Source organism: Hibiscus syriacus, unplaced genomic scaffold (assembly GCF_006381635.1).
Source record: "Hibiscus syriacus cultivar Baekdansim isolate YM2019G1 unplaced genomic scaffold, ASM638163v2 tig00005863_pilon, whole genome shotgun sequence".
Classification (NCBI taxonomy): Eukaryota; Viridiplantae; Streptophyta; class Magnoliopsida; order Malvales; family Malvaceae; genus Hibiscus; species Hibiscus syriacus.
Window position 1 is genome coordinate 42887 of NW_024062069.1, and position 19719 is coordinate 62605.

General features: G+C 32.9%; 3 protein-coding genes across 5 annotated transcripts; 1 reads left to right on the top strand and 2 right to left on the bottom strand.

Moving 5' to 3' along the window:
• Positions 1–9102: 9102 nt before the first annotated feature.
• On the top strand, positions 9103–10675 carry LOC120200006 (expansin-like B1). Its single transcript, XM_039200959.1, has 5 exons — positions 9103–9278; positions 9363–9469; positions 9603–9784; positions 9946–10078; positions 10222–10675. The coding sequence occupies exons 1-5, from the start codon at positions 9134–9136 to the stop codon at positions 10423–10425; spliced, it is 771 nt and encodes a 256-aa protein (XP_039056890.1). The 5' UTR covers positions 9103–9133; the 3' UTR covers positions 10426–10675.
• Positions 10676–11867: 1192 nt separating this feature from the next.
• Positions 11868–14055, bottom strand: LOC120200007 (pentatricopeptide repeat-containing protein At3g29230-like). Of its 2 annotated transcripts, XM_039200961.1 has the most exons (2): positions 12272–14055; positions 11868–12144 (listed from the first exon to the last, which is right to left on the bottom strand). In XM_039200961.1, exons 1-2 carry the CDS (start codon positions 14033–14035, stop codon positions 12121–12123), a joined length of 1788 nt encoding a protein of 595 aa, XP_039056892.1. In that variant the 5' UTR covers positions 14036–14055; the 3' UTR covers positions 11868–12120. The 2 variants fall into 2 exon arrangements, with proteins under 2 accessions (XP_039056892.1, XP_039056891.1); XM_039200960.1 differs by having other exon boundaries at positions 11868–14055.
• A 1877-nt stretch (positions 14056–15932) lies between these two features.
• LOC120200001 (vacuolar protein sorting-associated protein 55 homolog) lies at positions 15933–18321 on the bottom strand. 2 transcript variants are annotated; one of them, XM_039200953.1, is made up of 5 exons: positions 18240–18321; positions 17567–17698; positions 17424–17463; positions 16242–16323; positions 15933–16129 (listed from the first exon to the last, which is right to left on the bottom strand). In XM_039200953.1, the coding sequence occupies exons 2-5, from the start codon at positions 17666–17668 to the stop codon at positions 15934–15936; spliced, it is 420 nt and encodes a 139-aa protein (XP_039056884.1). In that variant the 5' UTR covers positions 17669–17698; positions 18240–18321; the 3' UTR covers position 15933. The 2 variants fall into 2 exon arrangements, with proteins under 2 accessions (XP_039056884.1, XP_039056885.1); XM_039200954.1 differs by lacking the exon at positions 18240–18321 and having other exon boundaries at positions 17567–17794.
• Positions 18322–19719: the final 1398 nt, after the last annotated feature.

Sequence of the window (19719 nt, forward strand, 5' to 3'; positions counted from 1 at the left end):
CCTTTCTTTAATGCACCTTTTTAGTTATATGAAATGGATTTTCGATAGAATTTAGAATATAAACCAAGTAATTAAGGTTTCATTTAAATGACGTAAGAAAATTCACCTGTGATATTCAACATAGGACTCGTAACAATGTCGTCCTTCTGGTTCTGTATCCAACTCTCCCTCCAACTGTATGTTTACAGATAAATATATATAGTATATGATTTTATATCAATAATATAAAATTAGGAGTTTATCTGAAAAAAATTAAAGAGTACAAAATTTAAATTTTAAATTTCTAAAAGTATCACTATATTAGTGACAAGTCAGATAAATGTCCGTCTTGAAATTCAAATTTGTTTATGTTAGTGATTCATTTTAGTAATGGTATCTACCTTAAAAATTTTATGTATATGAAAAAGTTGTCATTATTAGAGTTGTAAATAAAATAAGACCGATCGTGAACTATTCGAGATCGACTCGGTCAAAACTCGATAAATACTTGACTCGAATAAGTTCGACTCGAGTTCAAACTCAACTCAAGTTATTAACGAACCGAAACGAGTTACTTGATACTCAAGTCGAAAAACTTACAAGCAACTCAAAAGTATAATATATTAATATTTTATTTTCTAAAAATATAAATTATTATGATATTAATATTTACTTGTTAACTTTTTTTTAAAAAAAATGCAATATAAGGTTTTATGTGTTTAATGTTTATATTTAAATTTGAGTTTGAGACTCAATCGAGTTAAATTTTTAAAATTATTTCCTTCATTTCGAGCTTTTACGAGTTTCAATTTATGATTTTAAACTTAAGTTTCATTTAGAGTTTTCGAGTCAAATCAATCTCAACAACACTCAAATTCGACTCGACTTGTTTACGATCCTAGTCATTATGTATTTATATTAACCCTTAAAAATATTTATGGACCACCGCTAACTCTAGTATCCCTCACTTTATTCCTGTTTAGATGATCAAATTACCCAATAACATGCAAAAGAAGAGAAAGGAAGACATAAATTCTATGAGGACGCAATTATTTATATACCAACAAATTGATTTTCATAAAACAAAGGGAAAGAGTGAAACCTCGGGGGCCATGTCTTTGTGAGGAGAAGGTAGGGAGGTGGATTGAGGACTAGGAGGTGGGGAAACGGTGCCGTATTCATGGACGGGTCTGGGGGCTTGTTCACCTCTGGCCACCCGGTTCACATCTCTTGCCCTCATCTTATTGTGGGGATCCACAGCGGCACCCGTACTCGACATGGCTTCTATTCCGTTCTTTCACTTTTTGTTGGTAAATTTTACTCTTTTTTGTTTGTGTTTCGACAATGGGGTACATAAACGATTAGTGTTTTGATTGGGAGAACACCTAATAAAGACACGTAGTAGTGGAAAGGGGACACTTGTACCTTCGGTGGGGGTACTTATGTGTCTCTCTATCTTCGTTCTTGCTGTTGCTGGCTACTACCGCTATCCGCCATACTCAAGCCGACTGATTTTATGCGGCATCCTCGTCATATAGGATTATGGAAAAATTTATTTTTTCATATAAAATATCTACCATATTATTTCATGAATTAAGATTTTTGTATTGGTATGAAGATGTCATGCACTCTTAGAATTATTTTAATTTATCTGAAAACGTCATACAATCGTGGAGTCTTCATATTTAACTTGAAGACGCATGAAAGTCCTTATGTCTTTATATTGATACTTTTCAATTCACCCTCTATATGAGGAAATAATCTCCAAATTAAACTATATTGGGAATTAAAAAATTCTACTTATATTATCTCAACCATTTTTCCAATTTTATTCATGTTCTATTAAATGTTTATTTGACATTGAATAATGTTTATCGTCTTCGAATCTGAAATCTTAATAAATAATAATATTTTTTGTACTATTAAAGTTGATTGATTCCTGATTGAATTAATATTTTTTGTAGTATTAAAGTTGAGTGATTCCTGATTGAATTTAGATGAAAGACCTGTCAGTGATTGAGATTAGTTTGGACATATGGGGAATGGGCCTAAAAGGAACAAAGTTGGACGGCTGGAGAACCATGAGGATAAAGGTTGCCAATCTCACGACCCACCTTCTCGCGCACTCGCAAGTCTGGATGGGAATCCATTCGAACTATTGGATAAATGGCTCACCGTGGAGAAAACCTTAGGCTTAAACCAAAATTATGCTTAATGTAAAATAAGTTATTAAATTATATTTAAAATGTGTTTAGATATTTTTTTCGTTAAAAATATGTGTCTAATATTTTTTTGTATACTTTGTGCCTATCATTAGAAAAAAATATTAACACATGTCACATTTAGATTTTTTTAAATAAATAATATTATATGTTTTAAAATTTTTAAAAGTTATAAACGTGACAATTGTCACTTAACGAGTTTTTAACGATAACACTTAAAAATGTTAAAGAGAAAACATTAGGCACCTATTTTTAATAAAATAAATTCTTTAGACACCAAAAGTTAATTTTAAGTATAATTCAAATATTTATTTTTGCATTAAGCTCCAAAATTATAAAATAAAAACATTTAAGAAAACTAAACTTTTTTTAACAATACCTATTTAAGGAATATAAAGGAAAATTTTATTCATAATAATTATTGAATTCATAATCCTAAGGGGGAAAAATAAGGTATCAGCTAAAAGATTTTAACCACGTGCACTAAAAATTATTAACAATATCCTTAGTATCAATACCTTCTTTTAAACGAATAATTTTTAATGAAAAAGTCATTGGTTTTAATACCCTTCCTTATTAAAGTAGAATAATGTATTTTTTTTAGATATTTATACTCACATTTTTATATCAACGTTCAAACTTAAAAATGTTGATATTACCATGTAAGTATCGATATTCTACTTAAAGTATTTATTAGTAATCTTTTAATTTGATAAATAAAGTATCGATATTCTACTTAAGGTATTGACATTTAAGTATTTAAAGTGTTTTAACTGTGTGAATTAATATTCTAATTAATATTGTATTCTCTCCAACTATTTCAAACAGTTAGAACTAGACTGGATAATATAAATACTATTAAATAAAATTACATAATCACAAAAAAGTCATTTTTCTCTTTGTGGCAACTAAAACAAAAATAAACAAACGAGCAATAAAAAGAGCTCATAAAATTTTGGTACCACAAAAAATTCAAATTAAAACAAATACGAGACATTAGTCTAATACAAACCATCCAGCTCAGTTGGTAGAGCACAAAGTTCTTAATCTTGAGGTCGTGGAATCAAGTCACATGGATGGCATTTCATAATTTGGAGGTCTCATCGGAAGCTGTTCTCAACCTAGTATTGGGGGCAGGCTACTATCTTACCTCTCCCTTATCTCATTACATATGGGAACAAGGGACAACTATTTTTTCATCCATTATAGATGATCTATAAATTCTCTTAATAAACTATCACAAAAGATGACAATGTTTACATTATTTCTCTCTCTCTCACTTAAAGAAATACTTTAGTTCATCTCTCTCTTACAATTATGTCTCTAGCATTATAGAATCTTTACAACATCACTTATTTATAACAAAACAATGACATTTGTTATAAATTTATCCCATATGAATGTGCCTAAAATATACAATTCTAATTAATATTCCCCAATATCAATTAATATCATTTAATTGAAATTAATGTCATACAATTAGAATAACCTACAATATATTTATTCTGAAAAATATTTTTTAAAATTATTGTTTATAAATATTAGAAAAATAATAAAATTAAATTTTAGTTATAATTGACGGTTACAATAAAAACTTATCTATTAATTTAATATATCATGACATCTTAACAACACTTAAAAGACATCCAACAATACGATGCTCATTTTCAACAGAATTTAAATTTTAATATTTATTTTATAATTTTTGAAAGTTTTCTCAAAAATATCATTTTTAATAGTTTAATGACCATTTATGAACTTTATCCTATTGTAAAAATAAGAAATTAAATTATATCAAATTAAAGACTTAACTAAAAATAAGTACTTAAATTATACGTCTGTTCGCTTAAGATACCTAATTTTTGTTTGGTGAAGGTAGGTGTCTAATATTTTTAACGTTATCATTCTAATTGTCGAGTTCGTCACAACCATTAAAAAAGTTCGTCAACCACTCAAAAAAACATAAATTTCTCTAAAATCTAAAAACACTTTAAATTTCTAAAATTCATAATTCTAAACTTTTATCACTAAAGCGGAAGTGGTGCGAAATATACTAAAAAAACCTAAAATTTCTCTAAAATCTGGAAACTCACTTTATAATTGAAGCGGGTGTGGTGCGAAATCTATGACAATCTTGTGAATTTGCACCACACCCGCTTCAATTAGAACAAGGATGAATATAAGTTTAGTGGGTGGGTGGGTGTAGATGTAAAAAGTTATACCCGCTGTGGGTAGTGTGTTGGTGATAGATTTGAGACCTTACTTGCTTCGTATTCTTCCGCCCACAAATTAGCCACCATATAAAATTTAGACAATTATGAATTTATGTACAATTTTAGAGACTATTCTATAAATATTAAGAGTTAATAGCACATAACTTGTAATTTAACCAAATGTTAGGGGTATAAACTCAATTAATCCTTGATTTTATTTTATTATGCTTCTTAATGATGTGTTTGTTTTATGTTTTGTTGCTTATATAATTTGTGAGGTTGTAACAGATGGGTATAGGATGAACGATGGTTATTTAGTTAGGTAGTGGGTGTGAGGGTGGATTTGAGAATGTACTGCGCAAGAAAGTGTGGATTTAAAAATTTTACTCGTTGTGGGTGGTGGGTAGGTCGTGATTATGAAAATATTAGGTGGGTATGAGGATGAGGAAGGGGTATCCACAACCACCCCGTTCGCTTTCCATCCCTACAAAATGAGTGGTCGTTCGACAACAATGGTGGTGGCCAACAATGATAATGGATGTTTGGGATGTGAGATTTTAAGATTTTTTTTATATATTTTAGAGAAATTTAGGTTTTCTATGAAAAATAATTTGACACATTATACGTTTTGAGTGATTGATTAGTTTTTTTCCCTCATAGTCTTGACGGTTCAGACACTTAAAATAGTATCGTTGAAAACATTAATCACCTACTTTGACAAAAAAACATCTAAAGTAAACAGGTGATATAATTTAGACACTTATTTTTTTAGTTAGTACAAAATTTAATTAGATGCACATAATCTTTAAGCTTAAGCATATAGACGAGAACCATGATTTCACCAAAATAAATATCCACAGTTACTAAAATACGGTCTTTCTGCCATTATGTGTCATGCATGCAATTCATGACTGAAGCTTTATAAAGGTTTTTTGGACGAATTATTTGAACTAACAAATCCTTTTTTCTTTAATTTAATTTGAAAACACGCGAACATCTTCGAATTATAATCGACAAATACTGATTGTGACAACATTTTCAAGTTGCAAAGGAAATGAAAACTGACGAATGTGTTTGGTCACATTTAATGTCTTTCTTAGACATCCATGGCAGCCACAGGTGATATTTTTGGGTAACTGGGTCTACATATAAGAGCACTACTGCACGATGGCTGTGCAAGACTTACGAATTGAATGACTCAGTTGGAGAGATACCAAACTGTGGGGATCATCAATTCATGTCAACTTTTCAAAGTGATCCAAAAAGTTGAAAGGATGTCTTCATGTTACACAAGCAAATTTTGAGAGATATACTTCCATTGATTCATCTGTACAAAATTCAAATCTCAGCATTTAAATATCTTTTTTTACCTCTAGATGAAAACAAAGAATTCATGGAGTATCTTGGTTATTCTATACAAGGACGGATGCAAAACTTTTTTTTTATTAATTTGGGATAAGGTACAAGATAATATTTCTTTAAAGATAATTATTCACCATTTGATATCGAATGATCATACTCTTGATATTCCTGATGCTCGAATTCAGAACCTCAAGTAATACCAACAATTCATTTATCCATACACTACTGTACCCTCAAATCCGTTGTAGCTGTTTAATCGATTATAAAAGCAATACAATAAAAAAAATGATGGATAAATGAAGAAGTATGGGTATTTTATGTGAGAAAGATAACTCCAATGAATCAAATGGGGAATACATAAAAGTGATTGGAGCACTTACTGTGTAGTTGTTTTTGGAGTGCATGCTTCAACTTCATTGATACCTTTCTAATATATTCTGAACACTGTATATAATGTGTTCATTGCAAGGAATCTAAAACATGCGTGTTCTAAAAAATGTACCATTAAAGAAATTTTACCTATAGCTCCATTTATACGACACTAACTGTGAGTTTGTCTTTGTTATACGCAGAGATCACTTTCTGAAACTATTAACGGTCCTAGTTAAGTTCTTCGGATATATCTTTCCGTTTATTTGAGCTTTCGAAGAATTTATACTTTGATCATAGGAATATCAGTCTTTCAGACTAGATGCAGTGTATGGACAAGATTTTTTATAAACTCATATAATCTATTAAAGGAAAATTTAAAATTTGATAATCAAATCTATTTTGTCTATTGATCTACGAGTAGTCATAATGATTTTAATTTGATACAATAAACTAGAGCCATTCTAGATATCTCGATCACAATTAAGAAGAGGATCGTAACCTCCATAATCTCCACATATACTTTTACCTTCTCCTTGTGATCAACTCTATAGAAACATCAATTAATGATTATTTTCTTATTGATCTTGACTCTCCACCTAAATTAAAAATGATGAACTACCAGCAACCTGACAAGGTAAACTTATTTCTATTAACTGTGTTAAATGATGAACGCAAAGGTTAATTTATTCCCACTGAAGTTAAGGCCAACAGGGGCGGGTCCCTAAGCCAAAATGGTTTCCATGTCATGGCTGATGTAGTTGAATGGATTTCTTTTTCATACCGGTCTACGTCAGCGTGCTGTGGATGTGTCATTTCTTCGACCCCCCTTGAACAAAAATTATCAGTTCAGCAGACTCTTTTAATTTCTGGGTTCTCAAATGTCAGATTTGGATGAATTAACACAACCCTTATGCATCAAAATCAAGCTCAAGAGAAAGTAATGGTTAAAATGAATTTATAGGCGATCAACAACATCTAATGATCTCATTAGTATATAAATTAAACGTTTCTATCTTTAGAGAACATCAAACGTGTATACACATTGTATAAATATAATTCTTTCTTCAGATAACTCTTTCGTAGTTTTAGTAACCAGCTAAACTACATTATTCGGACACGACAATTTTAGGAGCCGTAACGTGTCAAGTGTCACCACTTTTTAATGTGGATTTCGACATTGGTTATCGATTACATTTGATAAAATCCAACGGCGACGACGGTGAATAAGTTGAGAGATGTAAAATTATGTAGTTTTTGATCTTAGACAATCGTCTCTGACAAGACAAAGAGAGATGGGAGGAGGTGTGAGAGAGAGGCAGCTGTGGAAGAGCTATAGCCAAGTTGATTCATTTAAAAATGCCTTTTATTGACATTGCATAGGAAGCTAGAAGTGTTATTTTTCAATAAAATTGATAAGTTTTTATAATGGGTTAAAATAAATATAAAGAAGGATAAATTCGGTAAAATTAGATAAATAATGTAAGCAGAATAATTAATTAATAAAATAAGATGCTTACAAATTTATTTTAAAATATAGACATTTGTTATAATGTACGTAAAACTCGTCACAAATTATCACAAATAACATAACTATCAAAATCCTAATTTTCAAAAAATTTCCTGCCTGTTTTATTTTCCCAATTTTGCCACAATTTTTCTTACAAATAAAACGTTTAACAAATTTGGATAGTGTTACCATATCCAGAGACAACTATTTAGCAGAGGGAGGGTTCCTCTCAAATTGTTTTATACAATAACATCGAATAAACTATCTGTGATAACTATTTTTTTTAGAAAACAATTAGAACTCGGACGAAAACGTGTGTCTACACTATCAAAATGGTCACACCTTTTATATTTATACACTTTTATTCACTAAATTTAAAAATGTTATATTTTAATCACTTACGTTATTTTGATAATTAAAACATTAAATGTTGTTAGTTTGATGATATAACAAGTTAATAAAATGATTTAATTCTTATTTTAACCCCTGAATTTTAGATAAAATATTAATTATGGATTTTTTTATAAACCCAAAACAGTTTATGAATAAGTTTAAATACTTGTAGACTCTCATTCTTTTATTGTAAAATAAATTAACCCCTTGATTCTAATTCCGTCCATGCTGACACCTGTGTATACAAGGATGGATTGAGAGGGGTGGGTACGGGCATTCGACCCCTTGAAAATTTAAAACCATCATATATTTTAGATTTTAGATTTTTCTATGTATTTTCTATTAAAAATATGTTTTTAACCCCTATAGAATTTTATAAGTTCAAGTTCGCCCCTAACATAAAATCTTGCTTTCGTCCCTACGAGTATGATGTATTGCAGTTAGATAATCGACAAATATAGAAATCACAAGCCCTATAATCATGGCCAATTGGAACACCAATAAAAACTGACCAGGGCTTGTTTAGTGGAAAACCACCAAACTCAATTGAATTTCCTTGTAGACCCAGAAAAATAAATCTCATTCAAAGTATTCATCCTTTCAACTTTCAGCCCCCATCTCTGACAATGACCTGCCTTGTTCAAATAGCTTGCATCTGCAAACTAGAGATTGTTTTATATAGTATACCATTTCTTCTGATGTCAGAGATATGTCATTAAGATTGCAAAGAAGAAGAAGAAAATCATCCTAAACGATGGTTAAGGCGAACTTTAATTAATTAATAACTGGAAAATCTTGGGTTTGATATACTAGTAGTATCTTTCACACTATTTGCATATTGTCTAAATACTGGTAAGATATTTCAATAGGGGAAGGGAAGTTAATTTATAGAATAGAAAAATCAAGAGGGATGTTCTAACAGAATTCCACTCAGTAATATTTACACAATGTTAAAGTTGGCAAAGTTTACCAAATTAAGATATTGTGGCTGCTGCTAGCTTCACTATAAATTCCAGCTGCTTATTCCATGCACTACCACCTTATATCCTTTGCTTTCTTTGTAATCTTTGCTCATTAAATCATCTATGGCCGTCTCTCTTCAATCCCTTTTGATGCTTTTCACAACTTTGCTTCTCAAACAAATTCTGGTGGAGGCGGCAACATGCAGCAACTGTTTCACCCGTTCACGAGCTGCGCACTACCCAAACTCTGATGATCAGGGAACAGATGGAAAGATATAGAGAGAATGCATATACCTTTTATTGTGCATAACACTTAAAATAAATGCTCACTAATTTTCTTAATCAAATGCAGTTGGTGCATGCGGATTCAGTTCTTTTGGAGCAACAATAAATGGTGGAGATGTATCTGCAGCATCCGACCTCTACCGTAATGGTGTTGGCTGTGGTGCTTGTTACCAGGTATTAAAGACTAATGTGCCCGTGCATGTGTCCTGAAGTTTTTGTAGTATGATACTCAAATAAAACCACACAAGCTATTGAATGATGCAAACGGAAAATTCAATTTACATTGGACCGATTCTTACTTTGCAAGGTGAGGTGCACCAACAGCAACTACTGCTCAGACAAAGGTGTGACAGTTGTTGTAACTGATCAAGGTTCAGGTCACAACACTGACTTTGTCCTGAGCCAACGAGCCTTTGGTAGGATGGCTCAGACAACAGATGCAGCTGCATCTTTATTAGCCCTTGGTGTGGTCGACATTGAATATAGGCGGTAAGATTTCTCTATAATGAGATGAATCTCTGAGTTAGAAGCAACTTCAAGAAGAACAACAAAGTTCTTTATTATTTCTGTTGTTTAAGTCAAAACAAAGTATACTTTATATTGATAGGACAAAATCATGGATCCCTTATCTCATTCCTCCTTTCATACAGCGTTTCATGCAGCTACCCAAATAAGAATATTACAATCAAGATTGATGAGAACAGCGACTACCCTCATTATTTGGCATTTGTTCTATGGTATCAACAAGGTGACAAGGATATCACAGCTGTGCAGCTATGTGAGGTATTATGTGCTTTCTAAACCTCATTTTCTATATCAGCTGGTATGACCAAATATGGAGTTGCAAACGGATGGTAGATTTGATACCCGAATCTAAAACTAGTACAATACTTAACTAATGGGATATTTAACTCTAATATGTGCAGACTCAAAACTTCGTGTGCAAGCTGTTGGATAGGAGTCATGGAGCAGTATGGACAACCACTTCACCACCAAGTGGTCCATTGTCTTTAAGAATGTTACTGAGTGGAGAGGATGGAGATGAGTCATGGATTGTTCCTGTTAATAACATACCAGAAAATTGGAAAGGTGGAGAGGCATATGATACAGGAGTTCAAATTAGTGTCTAGGAATATGCACTAGGATCTTTCAGTTCTCCGTTCAGCAATGCAGGTATAAGAATAAATTCCCAGGCTTTCTCTGAATGTGTAGTTTCATCATGCTTAATAGGTTAGCATATAATCTATTATTTTGTCAAAGAAAGGGATGACAAACTTTAGTAAGATAAATTCTTATGTAATCTATTTTTTCGTCAACTAATGAAATTTTATGTTTCTTGATAAAAAATCAAATTTCTCAAAGAAGTCGTCATAGAATATAGTCAAGGAAAAGACCTTGACTTGCTCTTATAAACTTGCCAGTTTTACGATTATTCATCCCTTTCCACTCATGCACAGTTTCCTGATTTTATCCACAAGTATGTTATCTATTAGTTTACGGTACCAAACAAATTCATATTGGTCATGACAGTTTAACATACCCTATTTGCTCAGGCAGGAAATGCGGCAGCAATTCTAAAATCCCAAATAACAATTAAGAAAGATGACCTGGTATCCTTAGGCATAATTCTACTTCTATTAGTTCCTAACAGCTAAGGTATGATTAAACCTATTAAATCAACAATAATACATTGTCTACTGCCTTATCTTTTGATGTTTAGAAACACAAAAAAATCAGCATGTAATAGATAGAGAAACATCCTTCGTGAAACGACTTGGTTATCTGAACGCTAACACTATTGATCTTCAATATTCATAAAAATAAAGCAAGATCAATATTAAGAAGAAAAAAAAGAATAAATGGTTTAGTAAATAAAGAATCCAATACTAGGGGTATAAACGAGCCGAGTCGAGTTTGAGTATTACTGAGCTAGATTCGACTCGAAAACTATGAAATGGAACTCGACTCGAACTCGAAATCTTGAACTAAAGCTCGTGAGCAGCTCGAAATGAAAAAAATTCTTAAACTTAACTCGATTGAAACCTCCAACTTGAACCTGAACATTAAATACATGCAAATCTTACTGTATTTTTTTAAAATCAATACATAAATGTTAATATTATTAATAATTTTTTTTAAAAAAAATAAAATCTTAATTTATTATATTTTCGAGTTGATCATGAGCTTTTCGAGTCGAATATCAAGTAACTAGTTTCGGCTCGTTAAGAACTCGAGTCGAGTCCATTTGATCCGAGTATTTATCGAACCTTGATCAAGTCGATCTCGAATAGCTCGCGATCTGTCTCGTCTCATTTACAACCCTATCCAACACTGCATGGAACATAGGAAAGACAATTGATGGATCTGGTCAGATTGATCATTAGGCTAATTACAGACAGATTATCTGGTCTTACAGCCTTATTAAAACATCGCTTTCTTCTGATAAACAAATAAAAATTTACTTATCCAAAAAATGTTATAGTTGCAAATAATATCAAAGATGGCATGATTTGGTGAATATCTTTACTTGAAGCAAGCTGAGAAAGATGGGATTTCCAACTAGATTATGGAGTATATCGCATGGCTGAACCAACTTCAAAGAGTTATACATCTCGGTGATATGAGCAAAAAGAAAGAACAAAAATGGAAAAAATGAAAAACAAATGTACTTGAAGTGGATCAACACAACTCTGCAGCTTTATGTTCTCATCGCCTTATCCCACTAAACAGTAGTCATATATTCTAAGCCCAATCAGATATGATATTTATAAATATTGTTCACTGCCTTAATTGTGCCATTTTCGAGAGATGTTTTCCATGGAATTTTATTCTTTGACTTGCATGTACATGTTTTTCCTGTTAGTTCACCGTCCCAAAATCTCAAACCCCTATAGGATCTCTGCAAAACAGTTTCAGCTGAACACAAAACTCCATCAACATAGAGTATATGATCGTTCTCCTATGTGGTAAAGCATGTCTTTCTGAAAATTCCCTATCCTTGATAAATTTTCTAATGTTTTCAACTTCACCCCACTTCCTTTCCAGAGAATATATGTAAGATAATAACACATAGGGCCCAACATCTGTCAGTTCCAGGTCAATTAGTTGTTTGGCTATAACCTTTCCAAGCTCTAAATTAGAGAGGGTCCTACATGAAGAAAGTAGAGCTTTCCACAGGGCAGGTCCTGACTCCAGAGGCATCTTACTCATAAGTCCCTTTGACTGTTCCATAAAACCAACCCGGCTAAGTAGATCAAACATGCAACCGACATGCTCCACCTTGGGTTCAATCTGGTAAACTCTGCACATTAAATCAAAGCACCACCAACCCTCTAAAACCTTTCCTGAATACTTGCATGCAGATAAACAACTAGTAAAGGTAGAAGCATTTGGCACTTGACCTCTCTTTTCCATATCAATGAAAATGTCTAAGGCTTTCTCAGCATAGCCATGCACACCATATCCCATAATCATGGAATTCCATGATACCACATTTTTGTCAGGCATGTTATCAAAAACATCTCTTGCCAAATCCATAGCCCCACATTTTGCATACATCGTCAAGAGAGCAGTCGAAAGTAATACATCACATTTAATCTTGTTATTCTCAATTAAAGAATGAACCCACAAGCCCTTATCAAGCCTCCCCAAAGTTGCACATGCTATCAAGACACTAACAAGAGAAGCACTGTTGGGCCTAGCCTCTCCTCTTTCCATCATCGTATCAAACAACATTAGACCATGGTTGACAAACTTCTTACATCTAACGTATAAAGCCAACATGATGTTCCAAGAAACAATATTCCTTTCAGGCATCCGATCAAAAAGATTACGAGCCTCTGAAACATTTTCAATCCTTGCATACCCATCAATCATAGAATTCCAAGAAATAACATCTCTAAACGGCATTTTTTCAAACAACTCTCTCGCGACCTCCATTTTCCCAACACCCACGTACCCTGCAATGATTATATTCCAACTAAAAGTATCCCTCTCAGGCATCTCATCAAACAGCTCACGCGCAATACCAACCTGCCCATTCTTCACATAGCCATCTATCATCGAATTCCAACTAACTAAATCCAATACAAACCCATCATCGAACACCTCACGGGCACTCCCTATCTGCCCACAAACTGAATACAAGCGAATAAAAGAGTTCTTAACAAACAAATCAGACTGGAACCCAAGTTTCAAAACCCAAGCATGAACCTTTCTCCCTTCTTCCAAAGACTTAATATCGGCACAAATTTTCCCTAACAACGGAAAAGTGTACTCATTATGCTTAACAGATTTACCCACCATTTTTTCATAGTAAAAACTCAAAGCACTAAATGGATCCAAACTCAAAAGACCATTCAATATGACATTGCAAAGAAATGTATCAGGCTCTCTGATACAATCAAATACCAAAAGGGCGTGTGAAACTGAGTGCAAATAGTTGCAGAGCTTCCTAACCACCCGGATCGCCACGGGAGGATGTTGGAGCAGGCCGGAGACGAGCAGTTGAGCGTGTATTTGGTGGAATTTGTTGAAGCTGGTGCACGATTCTAAGGTTTGTAAAATGGGTGGTGGGTGTTGCTGGTTGTTTCCCGAGGCTGGAATTCGAAGTTGTGGATCGTTGGGCCATAGCTTTGGTGAGGGTTTAGAGAGGTTTTTCTGGGATTTCAGGAATTTGTCGACGGTAAGCGAGGTTAGGCGTGCTGGAGCTTGTTTGGACAAGTTGAATCCGACGGTCATTTCTTTTAGGTTTCGGTTGAAAATGGGGAAATCAGTAATATCAAGTTGGTTAGCTAAGTTGGGCTTAATGGTTCACGATGCCCTCAAATTGTTCTAAAAGAAATTAATGCGTTCATTGTGTTATTTTTCTATTTAATGCCATTAAATTTAAAAAGTTAATATAATCCATTCAGTAACTATTTTCGTTATTGATTATTACGATATTAATGTGATAATCTATATTGTTGGACATAATGATTCACGATATTAACATGACAATTTATAGTAACTAGTGTCATAACAATTGGATCGAGTTATTTTTTTAATTTAAGGCCTAAGTTGAATTTTTCCTAAATTCATAAACTTATTTAATTTTATATAAAAAAAATTAAAGTAAATAATTAAATATTTAATATATTTTAATTTAAATGATAAAAATATTGTACCAAAAGAATATATACATATATATATATATATATAACAAAGAGTAAAGCAAAACTTGGTTGGACTCGAAAAATTAATTTTTTGACTCAATTAAACTCGATTCGAATTGATTTCTAATTGTAATTTCATAAATTCGACTGAAAAAATTCTAATTCAAATCAAGTTATAAAATATAACTCAAGTAACTCAAATTTTTTAGTAATTAACATATTGATTTTCAAGTTTAAGTCGAATCTATCGACTTTGCATGATATATGAACAAATATATATGTATTATATATGGTTATAAAAATCGTTTCAATTAAAATCAAATAGTATTATAATGTTATATATATTTATAATGAAATTTAAACAAAAACTTGAATAAATCAGCTTGACTAGAATTTTATAAACTCGAATCAATTGAATTTTTTTAAATTAAATTCGAGTTATAATAGGGATCATCAATTTCAATAACTCAATTTTTGTACTTCACTTGACTCGACTCAACTCAACTCAATCAAACGGTCACCTGCTACAGGCACTAAATTTTTTACTTCAAGGACTAAAACTAAATTGACCAATTATAAATTCCATAAAGGCCAAAGGTCATTCTCGTACTTTGAAAGAGATTTCCCAATTCCATCATCTAAAAGCCTTTCACTTTACTATCTCCAAAAACTCTAGAAGTACCTTTGGAAATCTTACGCAATCAAACATGGGTCTTTTCTCTTGGTTCACTAGCAACTCTAAACCTGAAACCGTAACCGAACCAAAGCCAAACGAGACCCCAAAACCCGTCCCAGGAATGAACGGAGCCGTTGAAGTGCCCCGTCCGGAGAGTGTTACGGTCTTCGAATTCGGGTCCGTAGCCGCTACTGCAGATAAGGTTACTTTAGCCGGATTCTGCCCCGTGTCTGACGATCTGGAACCTTGTCGCTGGGAAATTCTGCCTGCCAATGGGTCTGATGCTCCTCAGTTTCGCGTCGTCTTTTGATAACCGAATAATCAAAAATCGAATGTAAGTCGCTAGAAAATTTGATTATTTGGAGGTTGAACTAGACTTTTTTTTTGAGTTATTGTACTTTAACTTAATGGAAAATTGTTATTCTCATGAATTTTGATCTTGTTACTTTGTTTATCAGAATTTAAGAGAAGAAAGGAAATTTAGAGGAAAAAGTACCCAAATTGTCATGACAGCTTGAAATCGAATTTAAAATTATAGATTAGGTTGGTAAGGTTTGGATTTATTAACTTCAATTCCACTTCGTTAGCATTTGGATGTTCTTATTTTGAGGCAAATACCAGATTCAAGGTTCAATCTCCACATAAAAGAGATTCAAAGTTCCAACACAACAATACATGGGCACAAGAAAAAAGAAAGAAAATAAAACACACAATATCTACATAAGCAATGGGAATGAGGCTCATCAAAACAGGAAAGAAAGAGCCTTGATGCTTTGCATGATCGCCGGCGGGAACTGAATTATGATGATTCAGAGGAATCTGTAATAATCATCGTCATCATTCATTCGAATACAACACATTATGGCTAGAACAAATATGAAATAAGATGAGAGTTCCATTGCCAGTGCGCCCCAACCGATAATTCCAGCATGTTTTAGGATAGCCGGTATAGCAATGCTTCCAATTGCCGAAGCTCCGGTCAAGAATTTCGTTGCATTGACCCAACTGTTAAATTGACCGTTATTAGGAAGACGAACGTGAGTGTTACAAATCTCGAGCTTAAACTGAAGATTATCAAAATCTTATATATGAAGTTTAGGGCAAACAAAAAGGTTACCCGTTGTCGGATTCAGATAAAAGAGAAGCATAAGAGCCCGTAAAGAACAGCAAAGGCATTGGAAGAAGCACATACATTATTACTGCAACAGAAATGAATTATATCAGGGTGCTTAAATGGAGTAATATGTATAAGGATAACCAAATGAAGTTTCTTGCTTAATTACACAAATAGAGCTGCCAGAAAATCTCAGCACCCGCTCACACACGGCAAAAATTTCATGCCCATTCAAAAAATATTAACTTCAAGAACATTTACACAGCAAGCAAACAAACTTTCGAAAAATGTAACAAATTGCGGACTAAATCCGTACAACAAGAAAGAAATTAACACGAGGATCATGTAGATTATTCACTTCTGCATGCATAATGTATGCCCCTGGATGACAGCTTCAGTTAATTATAAAAATGGATGGATGTTTCTTGTTCCCATATGTAATGGGGTAAAGCCGTAAAGGGGAGGTAAGATAGTAGGCTGCCCCCAATACTAGGTTGAGAGCAGCTTCCGTAGGAGACCTCTAAATTATGAAATGCCCTCCATGGGACTCGATCCCACGACCTCAAAGTTAAGAACCTTGTGCTCTACCAACTGAGCTGGATGGTCATTTCCTTCAGTTAATTATAAGATGCATTATTTTGTAGATAACTAATTGCAGCAACAATAACCTCTAAGCACATTTACACAGCAACCAATGCAATCTTCAAATAATGTAATAAACTGAAGGGTAAAGACGCACTACAAGAAAGGAATTAATCCAAAGAAACATGGGGGTGATTCGTTTCCAGCATGCATAATGCATGTCTATAGATGAGAAGTTCAGTTGAACCCTAAGATACATTACTCTGTAGTTTGTTTTTTTTCTGAAAATCAAGAAAAAATTGCTGAAAATGACCAGCACGTACAGCAATACGAGTAAGACTGCAACTTAAAGGAGAGTTTGCCGTAGCAAACAATTAAGCTTTTCTTCCTAGTACTGACAGACTTAGCAAACACTCAATTACAGTCGTCTTCTTGACATGGTAACCATCGGTTTCAAAGGTAGATTATAGGCAAAAATGTGAGCTAAAAATCTAAAACTCAAACTCTTTAACTTGAAGAAAAAGAAAAACCAACAAAATCATTGGAGAATAAGTAAATTATTGGTAACAGAAGATTAAGATCATAAACTAGGTGATCACTAACCAGTCAGCATTGGCCACCAATTATTGTACAGAGCACATGCCTAAAACATCATAAACAAAGAATTAGATCAAAGGAGTAGTATGAAAACATTTTAGATGAAAAATGACAGAGGTAGACAATAAACAGAGAAAAGCATTACTGACCAAGATTTGCAATACAATTCCTCCTGAAACTAGAATTGCCAACAGTGCAAGTTCCCCGGTGTGCAAGCAGGTGCTTGGATAACCTTGTAAGTCTGCCATCATCCAACTTGTCTCTCACCTCATAGAAAACACCTGAAATGAATGTTTTCTCAAGTTAGATCACTTTCATCCAACACTAACAAGTCATAATCTACCTGCAAATATATATTGGAAATCATATTTTGCAGTTCAAATCAATTAGTTTAAATGTTAAATAACAATTTTCTAGCAACACCCCCCAAAAAAAAAAACACGCACACACACATCAAAAGACAAAAAGGGAAAAGAAGCTAATCAAGATATCATAAAACTAAAGGAATTAGTTTGGAACCTAATTAAATTGATTATTGTGTTTCCCAAACAACGTTCAAAGTTCACGTTAATTACTTGCAAAATCCCATCCTTTACAATCTAAATATTACTTTCGTTAAATTTCATTAAAACCACAGAAAGGATATTATGCATACATAAAATCAGAAATACTCGTAACAATAATTCTACAGCAGACACAACAAAGTTTTTAAGTTTTTCTAAATTTGATTTGTTTCTGTAACAGAGCAATGAAGTTGATTTAAAGATACCCAATTGATGCGATATAACGATTTTTTTTTTTAAAAAAGGAATGAAATATTACCAGGAGAGATTGATCTACGGTTGGCAAAGTTGACAAAATCCTGGAAATTAGGGTTTTTGATAGAATCGGGTTTTTAATAGGGATGTGCAAATCCAGGTACCTGAATTTTTGGTACTCAATTACCGGGTACCCGGAACATCCGGTCGGTGATTTCTCGGCCCGTGTCTCGACCCGGATGTTTCAGGTACCCAGATTTTGCGAGTACCTAGATACTCGATTTTTTTCTTCAAATTATTAAATAAAAAAACATACAAACAAATTTAAATGTTCGAATTACATAATCTAACATCCAAACAAAAAATTTAAAAATTTGAAATACAAAATCTAATAATCCATAATATAAATAAAACATAAAAGTTCATAACTAAAAGTTTATATTTAATTTCAGTCTGGTAGTTGCAGTAGCAGAGATTACTACCACAAACGGTTTTGTGTCGATATTAACTGATATAATTGTTTATACTTTAATAATCCATATCAAAGAAAAAATATTCATTTCTCAAATATCAACAAATCATCATCAGACAACAAACAATTCACCATTAATGTCAGGAAAAGCCATCTTACCAGAGCATCAAGTGATTATATAATAATCAAGGCAGGAAAAGCTAATCCAAATAACCACAATCAATAGACAAGAGCATGCAACCTATTTTGACTTAACTTTTTTAAATCGGCTAGGAATGAACTCTACTTAATTTATTTAAATCCAGAATCAGATGTTTGTCGGAATACAATACAAGAAGAAGATTGATTATAACATTTTATAAATTATATATATATATATATATAAACTTAATCTGGTACTCGGGTACCCGGAAAATCAATTTTTGTGACCCGGGCCCGACCCGGAAAGTGTCGAGCCGGGTACCAGACCCGACCGGGTATTTTTTTTATAAAAAATCACCCTGTTTTTAGATCCGGATCTGCGGGTCAGGTCAACTGGGTCGGATATTTTTTCACACCCCTAATTTTTATGGAGTAACCATTGGAAATCTGCCAGAGAAATTAGTCGTTCGTAAAGATGTAGAACAGAACAAAACAAGTAACAGTAAATTACATCGTTTCTCATTGAACTTTACTCTCTCCTATTTACCCACATTACTTTTGATTTTTCTAATATACTCACTAAATTTTTGAATTGTTCATTCTTTTATCACTCTAAATTATTTTATTATTATTTCATACGACGTGGTATTTTTTTATTTAACATAAAAATAATTAAAATGTAAAATAAAATAGAAGGTGGCTAGATGTCAATGCCGGTCGCGGACAAACCGCCGTAGATGGTGGTCATCGGTCTCAAATTTCATGGGTCGCTTCCTCAACACCCTGAGTTCGAATCCAACCTTTATTTTTATCATAAGTTGCTCGAAGTTCATGAATTGAGATCGAAAATGAGGAAGTGAAATATTTCAATCGATATTCATAGGTTTGGACATTCTCAGTGAAACAATCATCAGATTCGGACTCAAGGGTT

What these genes read in the sequence shown, in the direction of transcription:
- LOC120200006 (XM_039200959.1), top strand. Translation starts at nt 9,134, where the DNA reads ATGGCCGTCTCTCTTCAATCCCTTTTGATGCTTTTCACAACTTTGCTT. An exon ending in GTCGACATTGAATATAGGCG is followed by an intron (nt 9,785 to 9,945) that starts GTAAGATTTCTC and finishes CCTTTCATACAG; the next exon opens with CGTTTCATGCAGCTACCCAA. An exon ending in CAGCTGTGCAGCTATGTGAG is followed by an intron (nt 10,079 to 10,221) that starts GTATTATGTGCT and finishes TAATATGTGCAG; the next exon opens with ACTCAAAACTTCGTGTGCAA.
- LOC120200007 (XM_039200960.1), bottom strand. Translation starts at nt 14,035, where the DNA reads ATGACCGTCGGATTCAACTTGTCCAAACAAGCTCCAGCACGCCTAACC.
- LOC120200001 (XM_039200953.1), bottom strand. Translation starts at nt 17,668, where the DNA reads ATGATGGCAGACTTACAAGGTTATCCAAGCACCTGCTTGCACACCGGG. An exon ending in GAATTGTATTGCAAATCTTG is followed by an intron (nt 17,464 to 17,566) that starts GTCAGTAATGCT and finishes ATGATGTTTTAG; the next exon opens with GCATGTGCTCTGTACAATAA. An exon ending in TTATCTGAATCCGACAACGG is followed by an intron (nt 16,130 to 16,241) that starts GTAACCTTTTTG and finishes TCAATTTAACAG; the next exon opens with TTGGGTCAATGCAACGAAAT.